Genomic DNA, 16,800 nt, shown 5'->3' on the forward strand with positions numbered 1-16,800 from the left:
GTGTTAGCCACACAACAGACACAATATAGACAAATGATGATGAGTGATTTAAGTGTTCTTAAGTACCCTCAGAACTGCACCATCATAGTCTGCTAAATTATGCATTAACAGCTGTCAACCTCATATTAAGATCTCACAATTATATCAGTTAATATTCTTTTACAAATGGAATTATGATTTCTATTTTGAAATAATCCTGTAATGTTGTTGAAGGTGGGCATCGCTTTGAGGACTTACATGTATGATTGGTGAGTCTTTCTGGCCTTTCCTTCTCTGTCTCGCCCTCTTCCTCATCCTCTGCGTCCTCTTCGTCATCCTCTTCATCGTCACTGTCTCCCAAAGCAATGGCGGGTCCTTGGGTCGGGTTACACTCCTCGTTTGCCCGTTGTTTCTCGGCCTCGCGTTCCAGAGCCTCTATCTCCAGCATACGCCGCTCCAGCAGCTCCGCCTGTCTTTTCTGTTTCTTCTTTAGTTTCTTCTTCTTGTTTTTGGAGATCTTTCCCACCTGCCAAGGGGAACAAGAAATCAACGCAGGAAAGAACCGGCAAAGGCTAAACTTTGTAATGTATCTGGGTCAATATTTCAGCGTTAAAACTTTTGGAGAATGTTGTGATTTTTGTCTCTTTTGGTCTCCTGCTTGATACGTGTACATGCCATTGCATGACACAATTTTTAAACTTGTTTTTGGTGTTTCATACACAGGCTCAGTATAGCTGAATTTCTATTTAAAACTGCTTTTACACCAGTTACCAGTCATAAATCTCTGTTTCTGTAATAATCAAAGTTTATTATAATTTTTTTAAACAAGAGACATGAGCATAACAGAACACTGAGCCATTGGTTGCTGGGAGCTGACCAAGAGATCCTGTCTGTTGCTGTTTTTAGTGATCATGACAAAGTTATTAGATTAAAGGCTCTTAGTGTTTTAAAACCACGTCAGGTTCTAAATGACCGACAAATGAAACGAATAATCCAAGGGAAAATACAATGGAAACAGGGTGTTCCTTCCTTTTAAAAATTCCATGGGAAAATCTCCTCACACTGTTTTAAGTGGCTTTTCCAATGACACTGATATTCCAGTCACACTGCTTATATCAAAAACCTGCTATGATTGAAGGTTACAAGCTTCTGTTATGAGTAGTTCTTTTTTAATCCAAGTTTTTGACGACAAAGCCGTTTTGTTTGGTATCTGATGATGTTTACTACCCTATAATTACATTCATATATTATAATACATATGACACAGAAGCAATATGAATATTTTCATAAGCAAATAAATAATCGGAATACCCTAATGCACCTAACCTCTCTGGAATTTCTTTTGGAATGAAGCCCAATCCACTTTGGTGGACACAACAGCATCATTTCTGGCCTGTAATCTACCTGCATGTTCAAGTCCGGGTAGAGGCATGGACTGGGACAACTGTACATCAGCATTTATGGCATTTGACTTCAAAAATAGTACGTAATTACACTAGGAGCACAATGAGACTCTGGAGCAAAGCACAAAATACACATCACAGCACTGGACTCTCGCTTCATCTCCTCTCTTAGAGATGACATTTTGCGTAATAAATGTGAAAATTATTTCCACTTGCCCCTCGTTTTTAAACATAAAACTGTTTCACAGGAGAGCTGACCTTTCACGATAGATAATGAGCACTGGGGTGCATCTTCACACATTTCTGCATCCTGCTGATATACAGTACACATTCTAAACGCAGACTGAAGGTTTGCATGAAAAATGATATCTATCAAATGTATAGAAATTAGCTTAGGTTTACTTTACTGGGATGGGAAATTCACATGACATAATTACCTTGATATGCAACAAAGCAGGACACAAACACAAGGACAATAACGCACAACTAACAAAATATAACAGTAACACATCACTGTTCAAACCTTTACGTCTGGCATTCAAAAGTGATAAATCCAAAACTGAGATTTACTCTCTTTTTCCATGAAAACATGTGGATGCCTTTAGTTACTTAAGATTTTATGAGAGAACCGGTGTGCCTGAGTTTATTTTGCTTGCTTGTTTGTGTGAGGCTGTAACATTCCTTCAGTCACTATTTAGTTTAAGCAAATCTTACTGGTGTCCTTGATTTACCCTCGTCTGCTATTGATTACCAACGACAGAAAACCAAACAAAGACCCTGTGGCCTACAGCTGATGTCTGGTGATCCTACCTGGTTGGCTTTTCCCAGAAACGCTTCTCATTCCCACTATGGATTTCCATTCATCACCAAATCCCTTCCCAGTCACTCACTGTGGTTCATCAACTGACAAACTGAACATGTCGACCCCACAATCTCTCTGATTTGAATCTATACAAATCCTTCGGTTGACTCATAGATAAGCTAATTTATTAGGAATCTGTGTTTTTTTTCAATGTGCATATGGTAGTGTTTGTGCATAACTGACTCAATCTCGTTTCTTTTTTCACAGAAGAAAAGGTGGTAATTAATGGAAAACTGCTTTTTGGTTCATCTTGGCTAAAAGCTGTTGTCTGTCAATCTGAAGACTGTTCCAAACGATCCGTCTGAGTTTGTTCCATGCTCTTGGCTGTAAGTGCACTGTCTGTCACGCATGTCTTAAAATCTCCACTCTGGGCTCCCAAGGTCACTGTCAAATAAACTCTTCACCTTGCTCTTTACTACATGAAGAAATGTCTGTAAAACTGAACACAGGCACTACTCCTTTGTGTTAAGAAACACAATAAAATAATCTCAAAGGTCCTTGCAGACCAAACAGTGCTTGCGCAAACTTGCTGGCAAAGTAGCGAAGTGTCAATGTACTCGTCATCTCCACAATGGGCTTGTTACATCCAAAACAACCGGCTGGGAAAACAGCAAAAACATACCCTGCTCCCCTGCAACTAGTTCCATTGCCAAACAGGTCATGACAGAAGTTAGTGACTGACACTCAGACATGGTTAACTCACATACCAACACTGTAGCTTGCTCCAACCCCACACTAGTGAGGGGGCTATGCTAATCAAAATAACACAAGGACATCTTGAAAAACAATATAAGCTGCTAATGCAAATCCATTTTGTCCGTACGAAACACAGCAAAAAACAGTTTCAAGCTCCGTTCAACTTGCCACCACGCAGACACCAAACCATTATAAAGATACAGGGAAAGGAATATCGGTCAGCTTAACCATAACTAACTTCTATAACTACCCTCTGAAAAAATCTATCTATTGAGCAGATATCGCTTAATATTGATATGTTTATGCTTCATCGCCCCATCTTGGACCTCTTGAGACTTTGATGTATAAAATATGACTAAACCTCAAACATTTTAGCATTCATAAAGTGCATTAAGTTGTATTTCACAAATAACTCACTGCGTGCCTAAGACTGCTTTGAATAAATCAAGTGGGTGTTTTAAAATTGATGACCTACAAATGTTAAAATAACCAGCTTTACAGTGCTCTTCAAACAGACACATTATTTTAATGACTTTGTTCAGGATTGCTTGTTCAGACACATTCTCCTTTTATGTACAGAAACAATTTGTAAACAAACAGCACACTGTACTCACTGTGTATTTTCTAGGGGCTAATTGGAATCTTCTTGGGACTCATGAATATTTACATAAGAGATATGTAGACAACACTGTGCTTATTTGAATATCAGTTGTGGGTTACTCAAGAGAACCTTACAACTTAGGAAAAAAGTCATGCGTTGTGTTGGCATAGTATTTGAGAAAACTGTACTCACTGGTTTAAGCTGAGGTGCCGTGCTGACTGTAAAGGAGAGAAGGTCAAAGATTAGTCGAGGAGAAAGAGCACAAATTGAAACCGTATCATCGAAGCTTTCCCTCTCACTTCAATCATTTTAAAATACTTACATTTAACGGAGTCATGATAACAGCACAGCAGAAGTTAGATCATATTAAAAATTTCATACGGATCTTGAGGCTGAAAAAGGATTTGATCAATCAAGAAAAGAGACAGCCTTGCTCCTCTGCCCCAGATTCATATTAAAAGTGTTTTGTGTTTCTATTTCTATTCCTATAACGTCGTCCTGGCTCCTCTCACTGATGACAGATTGGACTCTATAGCTGTATGTTAATCCCACAGGATAGGCGATAACTATAAGTAGTTTTCAGCGGGGTTCACAGGAACTTGGTAATGCTGCCCAGAATGAGAAGAGATATTGGGTACTACACAGGGGGCAGTTATATTAAGATCCATTGTGTAAATGTCATATTAACTGTTAACTGCATACAACTGACCAGAGAATGGTTCTTGGCAAATTAAGAAAAGCAAGCCATTTATCACGGCATATAATTATAACGTCTTGCACTATTGCAAATAACGTGGAATATTAACACTTTTTCCAGAAAGGCACTGGCAACCATAACTTTATAAACATCATTTTTCTGGGACAAATCCTGAATGAGGTAGGATTATTGCGTGTGTCTTCACAAAATGGCTGAAATGCTACAGTTCTGCCCTCTGCAGAGTGATGTGAATGTCTCTTTGGAGTAACAATGGTATTTGATTGCATATATAAGAGAGCATATGTAATATACAGATCAATTCAGTATTCTAATACCCAGAAACAACAGCAAAGCAGAACCAGAGCAGAAATGTGGAAAATGATTGTAGAGGTAACTGTATGTTCTGGAAATGATTATGAAATGTCATTTCTTGGAAGTGGCATTCTTACTTTAGATTTCCTGCAGTTCCACAAAAAGTATAAAAACAAACAAACAAACAATAAAACAAACAAATAATGCTTCAGTTCAATTTTGACCTTTGCAGCTCTACTACTCCTTACCAAGCACAGTTAATGACACATGCTTGTGTATTTTTGTACAGTAAAATATTTCATATTAAATGTGCAAAGCCTTTTTATGCACAACATTTCTGTATTTTAACTATGTACTCCCAACGAGAGCCTGTACACCAGAATAAAGACCCTAATAAGTGTGAGCTTGTGATTATGTCAGTTTGTATTCAAAGGCAGAGGAAACAAATGGCAGGTACCTGGTAATCCTAATTAGCTGATTAACTGAGAGTATTTATCTTTGCCGCTCTAACATGTCTCGTAAATGTGGTCCTATGTCTGCCATCACTCTTTGGGGTGTAAATATAAAGACAGAATGAAAACATTCCTGGAAAAATTAGGGTTCTGCCTATAAACATTTGCCTAATCTAATTGTTGATGCCTGTCACACACTACAAAAAAAAATAAAATGCTTGACAAATGAATAAAAGGATGGTTTATACGCACGAGTGCACACTGGAATTGACAGAGAGAATGAAAGAATATAAATTGGGCAAAAAAGGAAAGAGGCCAGGCTAGCTGAATGGACGGGATTTTTGAATGGCCTGAATGAGAATGAATAGATTAACAGGAAAAATTGCCAAATGTCCAAAACATCAAAAAAATGTCTTAAGATTCATGGACTTAGTCTGATTTTGCCTCTCTCTGTGTGAAAATGCACTCTGGGACAGAATAGAGAGAGCCATCCACTTATCACACCAGCTACTTACAAAATGATGTTTTTCAACATGTCCCCCTTCCCTTACGTATAAAAGGGAAGAATTTCTCATACCCCAAGTTACATGTTTATTAGATACAAGTTCCCTCTCCCTCATGTAGAGGAGTCAGAGGAGATGGAATATAATGTGATGAGACACATTGGGTCCACAGATAGGAGCAGAGTGATGTCTGAATGCCAGAGGAAGTCTAAACATTGTTGCCAATCAGAGGCAACCCTTCATGGCAACAGCACATCCATCTGTGTGTGGTTTCTTTCCGCAGGACAATGCTTCATGCCACAAAGCTTGGATCATCCACCAGCGTTTCCAGGAAAACCACAGTGAAACTGCAGTGGTCCCCCACAGCACCAGAGCCCGGTTAAATCAAGCGTTTGCGGGATGCAGTGAGAGATTCGCACCCAGCCAATTTACAACAACTGTGGGAGGCAATGGTGTAGCATCAGGGGTCAACATCTTTTCGGTGTGATTTCCTCAATCCATTTGTGTTCACAAAAATTCAGACTCTTATGTACAAAACAGACAATGACTCCGTATTGAGTTACCTTCAACCATGCTCTGTTAATTTCAAGACAGCACGCTATGTACTGCAGTGAACAGCCTGGGTTGTGAGTCAGAACCTGCCTTTTCAGTGTAGGGAACAACAGTCCATAGAGTTGACCTTGGTTTTAACGTGATGTGCTGCTGGAGCTTTAGCAATTAACTGAGAGATTCTCTTCAGTGCGATCACTTGTGCCGGCAACCAAACCTTAACTGAGGACTGAGTATTGTGCAAATCAATATGATAATGATAAAAATAATAGAAAATAGTAATACTAAAAAATAGAAAAATGAATATGTAAAAACGTAATTCATGACCATTTTGATATAATCTAAAGTCTGTGAATCTAAGATGTTTTTTGATGTTTTGGACATTTAACATCTGGGATGTTATAAGTGCCACCTGCAGCCTAATATTTTCACCTTATTTTATTCAATATAACAGTTTGTTTTATGATTAGCCTTATATAGTAATCCCTAAACCATAACTGAAACTGGTTAGAAGTAAAACGCTGTTTTTCAGGGCATGCATTGTGTGGAAATGGTTGTTTGGCCTGCAAACAAGCTAACAGCCACAAATAAGCTATGCATCTCCCTTAAACACAGTCTGTACTGTCACTTCAGAATTGGTGCCTCTCAAAATGTGGTTTATTTGTCGAGTGGTTTGACTGAGGTGTGTGGGTTGGGATTTTACCTGCAGATCCAGAGGGTGGGGGAGCCCCTGCTTTCTGCCATTCTGTGGCTTCCACAGCCATTCTTCTTACAAATGCCTCATCTACACACATAAGGATGTTCTCTGGTTTTATGTCTGTGTGAATGATCTTGCACTTGCTGTGGAGATAGTCTAATCCTTGCAGGACCTGCAAATAAAATAAAAGGAAGTAAATAAAACAGCGTTTAAAAAATGCAACCCTTGTCACACATTGATTTAACTACTCTGCTCATCTCTGTCACTCTCTGTGAAGAATAGGAGTTCTGTAACATGGACATTTGTCTCAAGTCAAAACTGAGATTAACATACATCCACTTGAATATGCCACATATAAAGATAACAAGCTGATATTCAAGGATTTTTTTTTATTCATAACTGAAATCAGATACAGTAAACGATTCTATGCACTACATATTATTGATTCCAAACCCTGCTGAATCGCACCAGAGGAAAAAAAAACTACATAGGTGGCAGAAATGTTAACACGTGCAGCACTGTCATTTATGATCCATAAGAGTCACACTATATGTTGCTGCAGTTTTTGTTTGTTTCATTTGTTGTGTATTTGTATACCCATTACTCTTGTATGATTCAGGGATAGCTTCATGAATGGGTTACTAGAATTCAGTGATTGCATCTCCTGCATCCAAATGTCATGGGGTCTTTGTCCTGAGAAGGTTTCAAATATTCCAAAAAATTTTTATGGGTAGAGGTAGATATCAGCTGGAAATATACAAATAAATCAGGTCTTGAGAAATCACTCCAGCTATAGTGAAACTTAGAAAAAGAGCAAAACTAAAACTATGAGTGAATTAAACAGCACCAGTAAACCAAAGTGACAAATGCAACACAGTATTAGAGTACACTCTGAATGTCATGTCCAAAGAAAAAAAAATGCAAGCTTTTGATTGGACTGTGATCATGACACTCAGATGAGCAGAGGTGGACAAAGTAAACAACTCCATTACTTAAGTCAAAGTATAGATACTCCTGGTCAAATATTACTCCAGTAAAAGTAAAAGTTGTTCAGTTCAATTTTTACTTGAGTTAAAGTACTGGAGCACTTGCTTTCAAAAATACTTAAGTATTCAAAAGTACATTTTCTTTTTAGTGTCATCGCATTGTTGTATTGTTGCAACAATGCATTTACAGAGCCTAATGACTCTGAAACAACCTACTGAATGCACTGCTTGTAGAACTTGTAGAATAAAAAGCTTGTGTAATATGCTACAAAGCCTATAGAAACACAGTTGAACCAAATTCTTCCTCTCTAAAAGACAGTGTATAGCTTCAGTTAAACAGGCACTAGGTTAACTCAGATTGGCCTTAAAAGGATAAACACGTCATAATGTTGTAGGTTAATTTTACTTCTACTACATTGTCTGAAATGTGAAACAGCTGGATGACCATTGTCACTGCTTGATTCCCGCCCCCCTCGTCTTATTGGGAGCATGTCCTACGTGAATCCGCTGACCTTACAAATATTACTGTGTTTACCTGACAAGATTAAAACATATATTTCTGAAAGGGTTTTTGTCAGTAACGTTAACTCGGCATTTTCGCGCGAATGCATACTGGAAGCAATTAGCTTGGAAACCAGTTGATTTCAAAAATCTCAGACATGGACTTAAGATATGGCCATGGCTGCTCTGGTGAGGAACCTTTATCTTTATCATCTTTATCTTCCATTGTAGTAGCCATCAGTAAAACCGCCAAATTCAGTTGCTAAAAAAAATGCAGTACGCACCTGATTGACAGCATTGGAGCAGTTTACTGTGATTGGTTTTTCCCCTATGATGAACACAATATGGCCTATCGCATTTTAGAAAAGAAAATTCGTCCGCTGACTTTAAAGCTATGCATTAAAGTAACGAGTAACGAGAACCTTCATAGAAATGTAGTGGAGTGAAAAGTACAATATTTGTATTTCAAATGTAGTGGAGTAAAAGTCATAAGTTTCCAAAAAAAAAAAAAATAAAAACACTCAAGTAAAGTACAGATACTCGAAAAATGTACATAGTACAGTACTAAAGTAAATGTACTTCGTTACTGTCCACCCCTGCAGATGAGTGCATATCTGATGCGTTAATTAGCCTAGCAACAGTTATCAAGAAAAAAATGAACTCGTTATAAAAAATGTTAGATCCAAGAAAACTTTGTCGTACATAATTTAAAAATCTCTGGATTGTAAACAGAGGTGTGGTTGGTGACAATTATTTGTCTGCACTGACAGGAGCTTGTGATCATATTTTCATATTGTTTCATAACAGCAATATCAAAAAACAGTCCTTGTGACAGGGTGCATCATGCATATTTATCTTGTTGTTGTTTTTTAAATTTATTTTAAATGTGCTAAAAGAGCATCAGTACCCTTAATTTTTTTTTTTTTTTTTTAACAAGAAACTCTTCTTACAAGAAACTGAAATTGACAACTTTATCACTTTTAATTAGGAAGCTAGTACAGTAGAGCTGGCATGTGTTTATTCTAAAGCCTTTTATGAATGTTGTAGGGGTGTGTGGGTTCAGTTCAAATGCACAGTAGTTCAGTACCTGTCTGATGATACTCTTGACACAGGGTAAAGGCAAGCCCTGGTAGTTGGACTTAATGATCCACTTCAGCAGGTGGTGTCCAAGGACTTCAAATACCATACACACATCTACGAGCACACGTCAAGGGCCACCATGTAACTGAAGACAGAAACACACGGATAGATAATCAAGGCACCCTTAACAAACACACAGTGAAGGATACGGATCCCGTTTATTCCAGAAATCTTGAAATCGTCAATTAGCTGAACCACCATATCCTTATTGGGATCACTGGGGTCACTCTCCCGTACCTGACAGAGAGAGAGATGGGACAAAAGGAGAAAGAAAGGGCTTGATGAGATATGTACTCAAGAATGGCGTAGTAGTGGTTGGAAACTTATCCAATACACTTACAACTGGAGGAACCACAAAGACAACAGAAAATGTGATAATATATCAAAAGCTTGTTGTCTTACACTGATCTTTTCTTTTTTAATTTATCAATAACAGTATGAAGCACTCATTTTCTCATATCTGCATTTTGTTTTGAGCTTGAATGTTCATGCAAGTCATGCTGCTTCATGTCAAGTTTGACATAGAAACATGACCTGTAGCACAGATTTAGAGACTTTGAGTTTCGGGTTTGATTGCTGCATTTGTGGTTTGACCAGCTAAACCATGTCATTAATCAACCAAACAAAATTAGTTAGTATTTCAGTAGCATGATTTCTGCAAGACAGATCTCATTGTCAAACTGATATGATTTAGTGCAGAAATTAATGTACTTGGAAATGGTTATTAATTGTGGACGCTCTTTTAATAACTCTGTTTATGTGGTTTTAGCAGTGCATTTACTGAGATGATTATGTTTTCAGAATAACCCACATTATGAGAGCACTCACACATTTCAGAAGTTTGATCTCATCAAGAGCAGTCTCTGTGTAGTGTTGGGCACTCTTCACTACTTTCATGGCCACAAAACGCTTCCCTCTGTCAGACAATAAACACACACACACAAACACACACACACACAAACACATGAGTGAGATAATTCCCACCCTCTGTATATCTCTGGTTCTGGACAGCCTTGTGTGGATTGACTGCCATGTGGAGTGGTTGGAGCTGATCCACTTACGTTTATTCACTTAGCAGATGCTCTTATCTAGAGTGTCTTAAAATGACTGCTCTCTATGTCTTGCTCAGGGCCACATCACTGGTGAATGCTTACAGTTCAAATCCATAGACCTTTACTACGTCACTTCCTGTACCGCTACAGCATTACTGTCTCATTTGCTAGTGTCCAGATTCATAAGGAAAACGAAATCAAATTGCCCCTGTGGCTACAATTCAAGCATGTTGTGTACTCATATATTATTACACTTTTCCAACCATTTAAAATAAAAAAAAACATTGAATCCATATGTTTACTAATGCAGTAACTGTTCTGACAATGCACTTCTAAATTGCCAGAATACTGTATATGTTTTAAGTGAATTATGTGACATGTAAGCTAACTAAACATCTCATCTCACAGTCATGCATGATTTACAGTACAGGAATTGTAGAATGTACAACTGGTGTTTCACTGTGGTGTTGGTGGAATGCTCCACAACACACAAAAAGTTGTGTATTCATACACAAAAAATGTCAACAGTTTTATATATTTAAAACCAGCAAGAGCATATGAGATAACTGATGCATACAGCTATTAGCTCTTAGAAAGATAAGAACCTATATGGTAGCGTAAGTGGGATGCTATGACAGCATCTACAAAATCAAGCCTGAGTCTGTATTTCTTGTAAACTCACTGAATATCCCAACATAGCCAGACAGTGGAAAAGTGGCCCCAGCCTAGCTTTCGGATCACATGATAGCGGCCATTAAACAGGTCCCCGATCTTTACCGGGTGGTAGCCTCCTGTAAGACAAAAAGAGAAATATACATTAATTCATTTAATGTCTCTATTATCTATGCACATCTTGCAAGTGCAGTCTATGTGCTTCTGTTAAGTGAAATGAGCTTTAACAATCTTCCCCCAAAAAAGGGAAAACTTCACACATCATATGAAGTACCACAAAGGAGAGATGTCCCTTACATTTTGCTATATCCATACCATTTCAAATTTCGAATGGATATCTTCACTGCTCGGTTTCACATGGAACCTGAGCCATATGTGTCCTTATGACGGCCAAATTAGCTTACGACCTATGGCCATGCTGAATTTCTGTCATTTAAAACATTTAAAAAGACATTTTAAAATGTTCCTCTCATAAGCTATGAGTCCAAATGAAATTTAATGGTGGGATATACAGTATACCATCTATTCAAGAGTATAATGCTTTCAAAATAAGATATCATTTGATAATTATCATAGTATATGATTTTTTAGTTTGATAATAATCATATACTATAATCTGATAATAAGAGTAATCCCCTAACAACTCAAGACATATTAAGCTTTTAGAATATTAAGTGCAAAGAAAATGAACATGGCAGTTGATACCAATATTTTACATATTTCCAGTGGTACTGGTATTTTTCCACTCCACTTAGCAATACAAACCATTTTGTCTGGTTGCCTTAATTACTACGTGTAGCAATATTCAACATAAAAGACCTGATAAGCAAACACACATTTCTTTATGGAACAAAGCAAGTAATTGATAATCTTCTGTTGAGATGTTTCTTTTATTCTAGTTTACAATAATGTGTTGTGCACTACTTGTGTCATGCTTGCTACAGTGGATGGAAATCAAATCAAATCAATTCAAAAGATTTCCCCTCCCCCACTGAATGGCACGCCAGTGCTAGTGAGCCGTTATAGAGGATCTTAATCAATTGAGTGAGTCTACCAATATGGGCAATAGCAGGGAATCAATTTTTTCTTAACATGATGAACATCATCTCTCACTTCAAAACCTCTGTGGTAGCTAAAATTTTGATTAAGTATTTTGTGCTGATTGGATTACCATCTGGTTTCACAACTAACAGTTATGTGAAGGTGACTGAACTTAAAGTAAACATTAAGAGTTCTTACATATCTCCAAAAAATGTTCCAAAACTGCAGAAGTATTTTAGTGCAGATACATCAGTACAGTCCCATTTAGCTTTGAATCTCATTTCAAAAACTGAATACACAGAACATACAGACCAAACTGTTAGCAGAGCCTCAGGTGTAAAATTTACCATGACTTGATTAGCTAGAGAACAAATTGTTCCTTAGTGAAAACATGTACTTTCTGTGAAATTATGCACCAGAGAAGTGTTCCAAAATGACTCATCAGTTGATATGTTATCAAAATGTTTTTTTTTTTTCATACATGTTTACTGGGCTTTTTGGTTCAGCAATAGAAATGATTTGATGGTACTTCTGTATTCTATATTTCTTGCAGTTGAAATATGTTGAATGGCATAGATTGTTTTGTTTGCAAAAGCAAGCAAATGACAAAACTGGACATTTTTAAAAAATGCGTTTAGCTAACAAAATCTCTAAGTGAAAAATCAGCAAATGAATGAGCGTAGATAAAGCCTTTCCTGAGAGAGAACTAGCATCTGACAGTAGATCTACATTCGAGCATCAAGAGTATTTTTTTGGACAGGCAAATATGAATTTGTCTGGTCATCAGACAGGTTCAATCTCTGTTTATATGTAAGTCCAACATAAGAAGCAGTACACTTGGGTCAGATATATATTACCTACATTAGCATCCCCCAATGCTGCAGTTTTATATTGTGATTTATATTGTGGTGGGTAGTGAATCACTCGGAGAGGGAATACATACCTTTACAGTAGTCGGCAGGGTCCTCCTGCTCCTCATCGTCTGAGCCTAAGATCTCCTCCTCTGGCTCCGGAGGGATAACTGGTTCAGGGGGAGGAGGCGGTGGTGGGGGTGGAGGAGGTGCCAACTGGGCTTTCTGTTGGGTCTCAGGCCTAACATGGGGAGAGAAGGACATCTTTGTATTATTTCCTTCATTTTAACACGTACAGCGGATGTCTGTATCGTATACTTAGTGATGGCCACAGCAAGTTTTACCACAGACTTTGTCACGAGGCTGTTTTGCAGAACACCAGACCTGAGTATTAATAAAACAAATAAGATGTTTTCTCATTTGGAAATGAGGGAGTGAGTCAAAGACAGTGGTTGTTCTCACCTCCCTGACTGCAAATGAAGGCAAGAAGATGCAGCACTAAAAGGTCTACAACTACTTACAAATTTGTACAAATTTGACAACTAGTTCACACTGTAAACACATACAGTTCCAGAGTAGTTCCCCTGATGAACAAAGCGGGGCAAAAAATGGAACAGAACCATATAATTATCCTTTGAAAGTGATGGCAAAGTAGAAGCATAAGAGTAAAGTGCAGGTTGGATGAAGGACATAGTGCTGTCCCTGGCTCTTTCAGTGGTACTGCATGAATGGCAAACTGCCATATTGCTTCCCTTGGCCACGTCATTGCCCTAAGCATTAATTATTACTGCACACGCCCCCCCCCCCCCCAACCCCATCACCCCACCACCATGATGCTCCAACTCATTTTTTCCCTTTACCACAAATGTCCTCAGGATTTATTTTCCTTATCTCTCAAAATGCCACAAACATTCCATTCATATCCTAAACCTGACCAAACAAGATTCACCAAGAAGCAATTTGATTCAAGCATTGGTGGTTGCCAAATCTTGTGTCCAAAATACAAACACCCTGTTGTGAAAGTTTTGCCTGACTGTGAAAAACAAGGCAATATTTTTGTCACTCCTGAAAATTGTGATTTTCATCAATTTAGTTAACACTGAAAACCCTGATCCATTAACAAATCACAATACATGATTTCACATTTAAAAAAGCAAAGGTGAGATATAGCACAAAGCAAATCTGCTTCCTTTCACCACTGCATTTAGTGCTAGTGAGAGAACAGCTCTGGAAGTAGAATGGACTAATAAACTGGTTGAGCAAAAAAAAAAAAAAAACATTCTAAAGTGAACTCTATTTCAGGGAAAAGGCATACAAACACTAAGCTACCCATCCAGTCTAATTTCCATGCCAGTAACATGTCACTGAAACAACAAAAACAAAAGCAAAAACAAAAACAGGACAAAGCTGAGTAGCACCTTCAAGATACCGACATATTGTGGATGTTTTAAAGAAGCGACCATTCTTGCTGACTTCTTTTCAACAGCCAAATATTTAATGTTGGGAAAATTCATTCATCAAGACTTTACAATGAACAACCAGTAACAATGGAGTTATCTACTAAGGCTTTTCTTTCTTGGGCAAATCTACACAAATGAATGGTTGCTCTCCAAATATCACAATTAAACCAACAATACAGGCTTAATGGAGAGCACATGAAATATTTAAAAGTTTTCATCCTTTTTCCAACTCCAATCTGGCCCTCATGTTCCAAATTATGGCAATCCATTTCTAATACTCAGCTGGAGGCAAAACAACTCTGGAACATAACAATCAGATAGGCAAAACAATCTGGAATATATTTTCAATTATCACTTGTTTGTGATCTATGCGTCTTTACAAGAAGAACATAACATTCCCAAAATTAATCCTGTCCAACATGATCATAAAAAAAACTGTTTTTTCCCCCTAAAAACCAAAGAGAACATCAACATAATGAGACACTGGGCCACGTTAGCCTCCATAACGCCACCCATGCCTAGGTATAGATTCTACAAGTATCGGGAAGTTTTTTGGAGAAAAAAGCCCAGTTCTTGACATTTTGTTGGTGCTGGTTATAAAATACTATCTGAAGTGCTATTCAAGAATCTCCTATAAATCTTTGACTGTTGAAATCTGGCGACTGAGAGAACCATAACATTTGCTTTTTGTTTTCAGGTTCACCATAGCCTACCACACTATGTGGCTGGGGGCACAGTCGTCTTGGAAGACACCATTCCCGCCAGGATAGAAATGCTTCCCAATAGAATAAAGATGACCAGTGAGCAGCTCTGTTTTTACTGGCATATACCTCACCTTTCAATGGGCTGAGAATACCTAGCCTAAGTATTGCCAGGCAAATCCACCCCACACCACCAGAACTATTCACAGTGGGAAGCTTAGGCTTATTGGTTTCTATGGGCATGGGCAAAACGATCACTTGCTGAAAACAGGGGAAAGGATAACGTGACCTTTTCCCCTGCCCAGAAAACCCTCTGATTGTGTTTCTTACATTACTTTACAAGCAAATGTGGCTTTTAGATAAGGTAACTATTTACACCCTGCAACCACACCAGAATATTATTCTGTGAGCAAAGTTTTAAATCAACTGGTCATGTGAAATTGAGACTGCAGTTATCTGATTCATTTGATCCCTCGTCTGTTTTGCCTTGCATCATAAAGCAGAAAACAAACACCATGGGCAATGAGTATGCATTTTAACCACTATTGATTATGACTTTCCTTAGCACCATCATATAAATCACCTTAGCTACTGTTTTCAAGAAATGTCAGCAAGTGGTACTGTCTTTGTTAGAGGAGGTCCTTCCAAATGTACTGCAACATCTGTTTCAATCACAGAGATCTTTTCCTCTAACCACAGGAGCCAAAATAATGGGTTACTATGACAACCCAGCACTTTCATGCACGATGGGATGATAACTGCTTAAAAAGCCACATAAATACCAATGCCCTTATCTCAAATATATACATGAGTTATTCACTCTAATGTTTCCTTTAGTTTGCCAGTTAGAAGAATATGAATGAAAATACATCAGTCCCATCTAATACATGGATATATATGCATGTGTACATATGTGTGTATGTGTGTGTGTGTGTATATATATATCTATATATATATATATAGATATATATATATATAGATAGATAGATAGCTAGATAGATAAGATATAGCTAGATAGATAGATATATAGATATAGATACATAGACAGATAAATAGATATAGGTATGTGTGTGTGTATAGTAAACCATCTTTACTGTGAACTACAGGGATACCCTACACATCTACCAAAGACAACAAAAGTTGGACGCTGCAGTAGAATTTTACAAAATACCAGCCAATTATCAAATGAACTCTAACAACAAGATGGTAATACTTTCATTTCTCTTTCATTTCATTTCAACATTAAAATGTTAGTCCAAGTGTGTTTTCAAGTGTTGTGTTTTTTTTCTCCTTGTGTTTTGCTATTGGAACTATCAGCTGAAACACAGAACAAGAGCCCTTTGGGCTAAGGTATTTTTGGATCAAACCACAGAGCTGAGAGTCCCTTGGTTAAAATAGCTCATGGGTCTAAATGCTGCAGTTGCTGCTATAAATCACAAAATACAACTTCATAATGTTGGTGTTAAAACATTCAAAACTCGAATTCAAAACAAAATTCAACACAAAATGGTGGTTTACACAGATCTCAATGGAGAGCATGTACGTGGGCCCCAGTATTGCTTCTTATCCTTTTTTCTTTTATATTTTGTTTTTTGCTGTGTTGTAACATCATTCTGCTGTCACTCCTGCATAGAAGCTCTTACAA

General features: G+C 37.7%; 1 protein-coding gene across 1 annotated transcript in view; it reads right to left on the reverse strand.

Annotated features, from left to right (window-relative positions):
- Positions 1–16,800, reverse strand: part of srpk2 (SRSF protein kinase 2) — a 60,021-nt gene that overhangs the window by 9,017 nt on the left and 34,204 nt on the right. Inside the window, exons 3-10 of the mRNA XM_030774309.1 lie at positions 13,087–13,235; positions 11,113–11,221; positions 10,207–10,294; positions 9,528–9,615; positions 9,326–9,432; positions 6,758–6,923; positions 3,734–3,759; positions 164–505 (exon numbers count right to left, since the gene is read on the reverse strand). Coding sequence (XP_030630169.1) covers positions 164–505; positions 3,734–3,759; positions 6,758–6,923; positions 9,326–9,432; positions 9,528–9,615; positions 10,207–10,294; positions 11,113–11,221; positions 13,087–13,235 — 1,075 coding nt within the window. The remainder of the gene's footprint in view (positions 1–163; positions 506–3,733; positions 3,760–6,757; positions 6,924–9,325; positions 9,433–9,527; positions 9,616–10,206; positions 10,295–11,112; positions 11,222–13,086; positions 13,236–16,800) is intronic.

Source organism: Chanos chanos, chromosome 5 (genome assembly GCF_902362185.1).
Source record: "Chanos chanos chromosome 5, fChaCha1.1, whole genome shotgun sequence".
NCBI classification, from domain to species: Eukaryota; Metazoa; Chordata; class Actinopteri; order Gonorynchiformes; family Chanidae; genus Chanos; species Chanos chanos.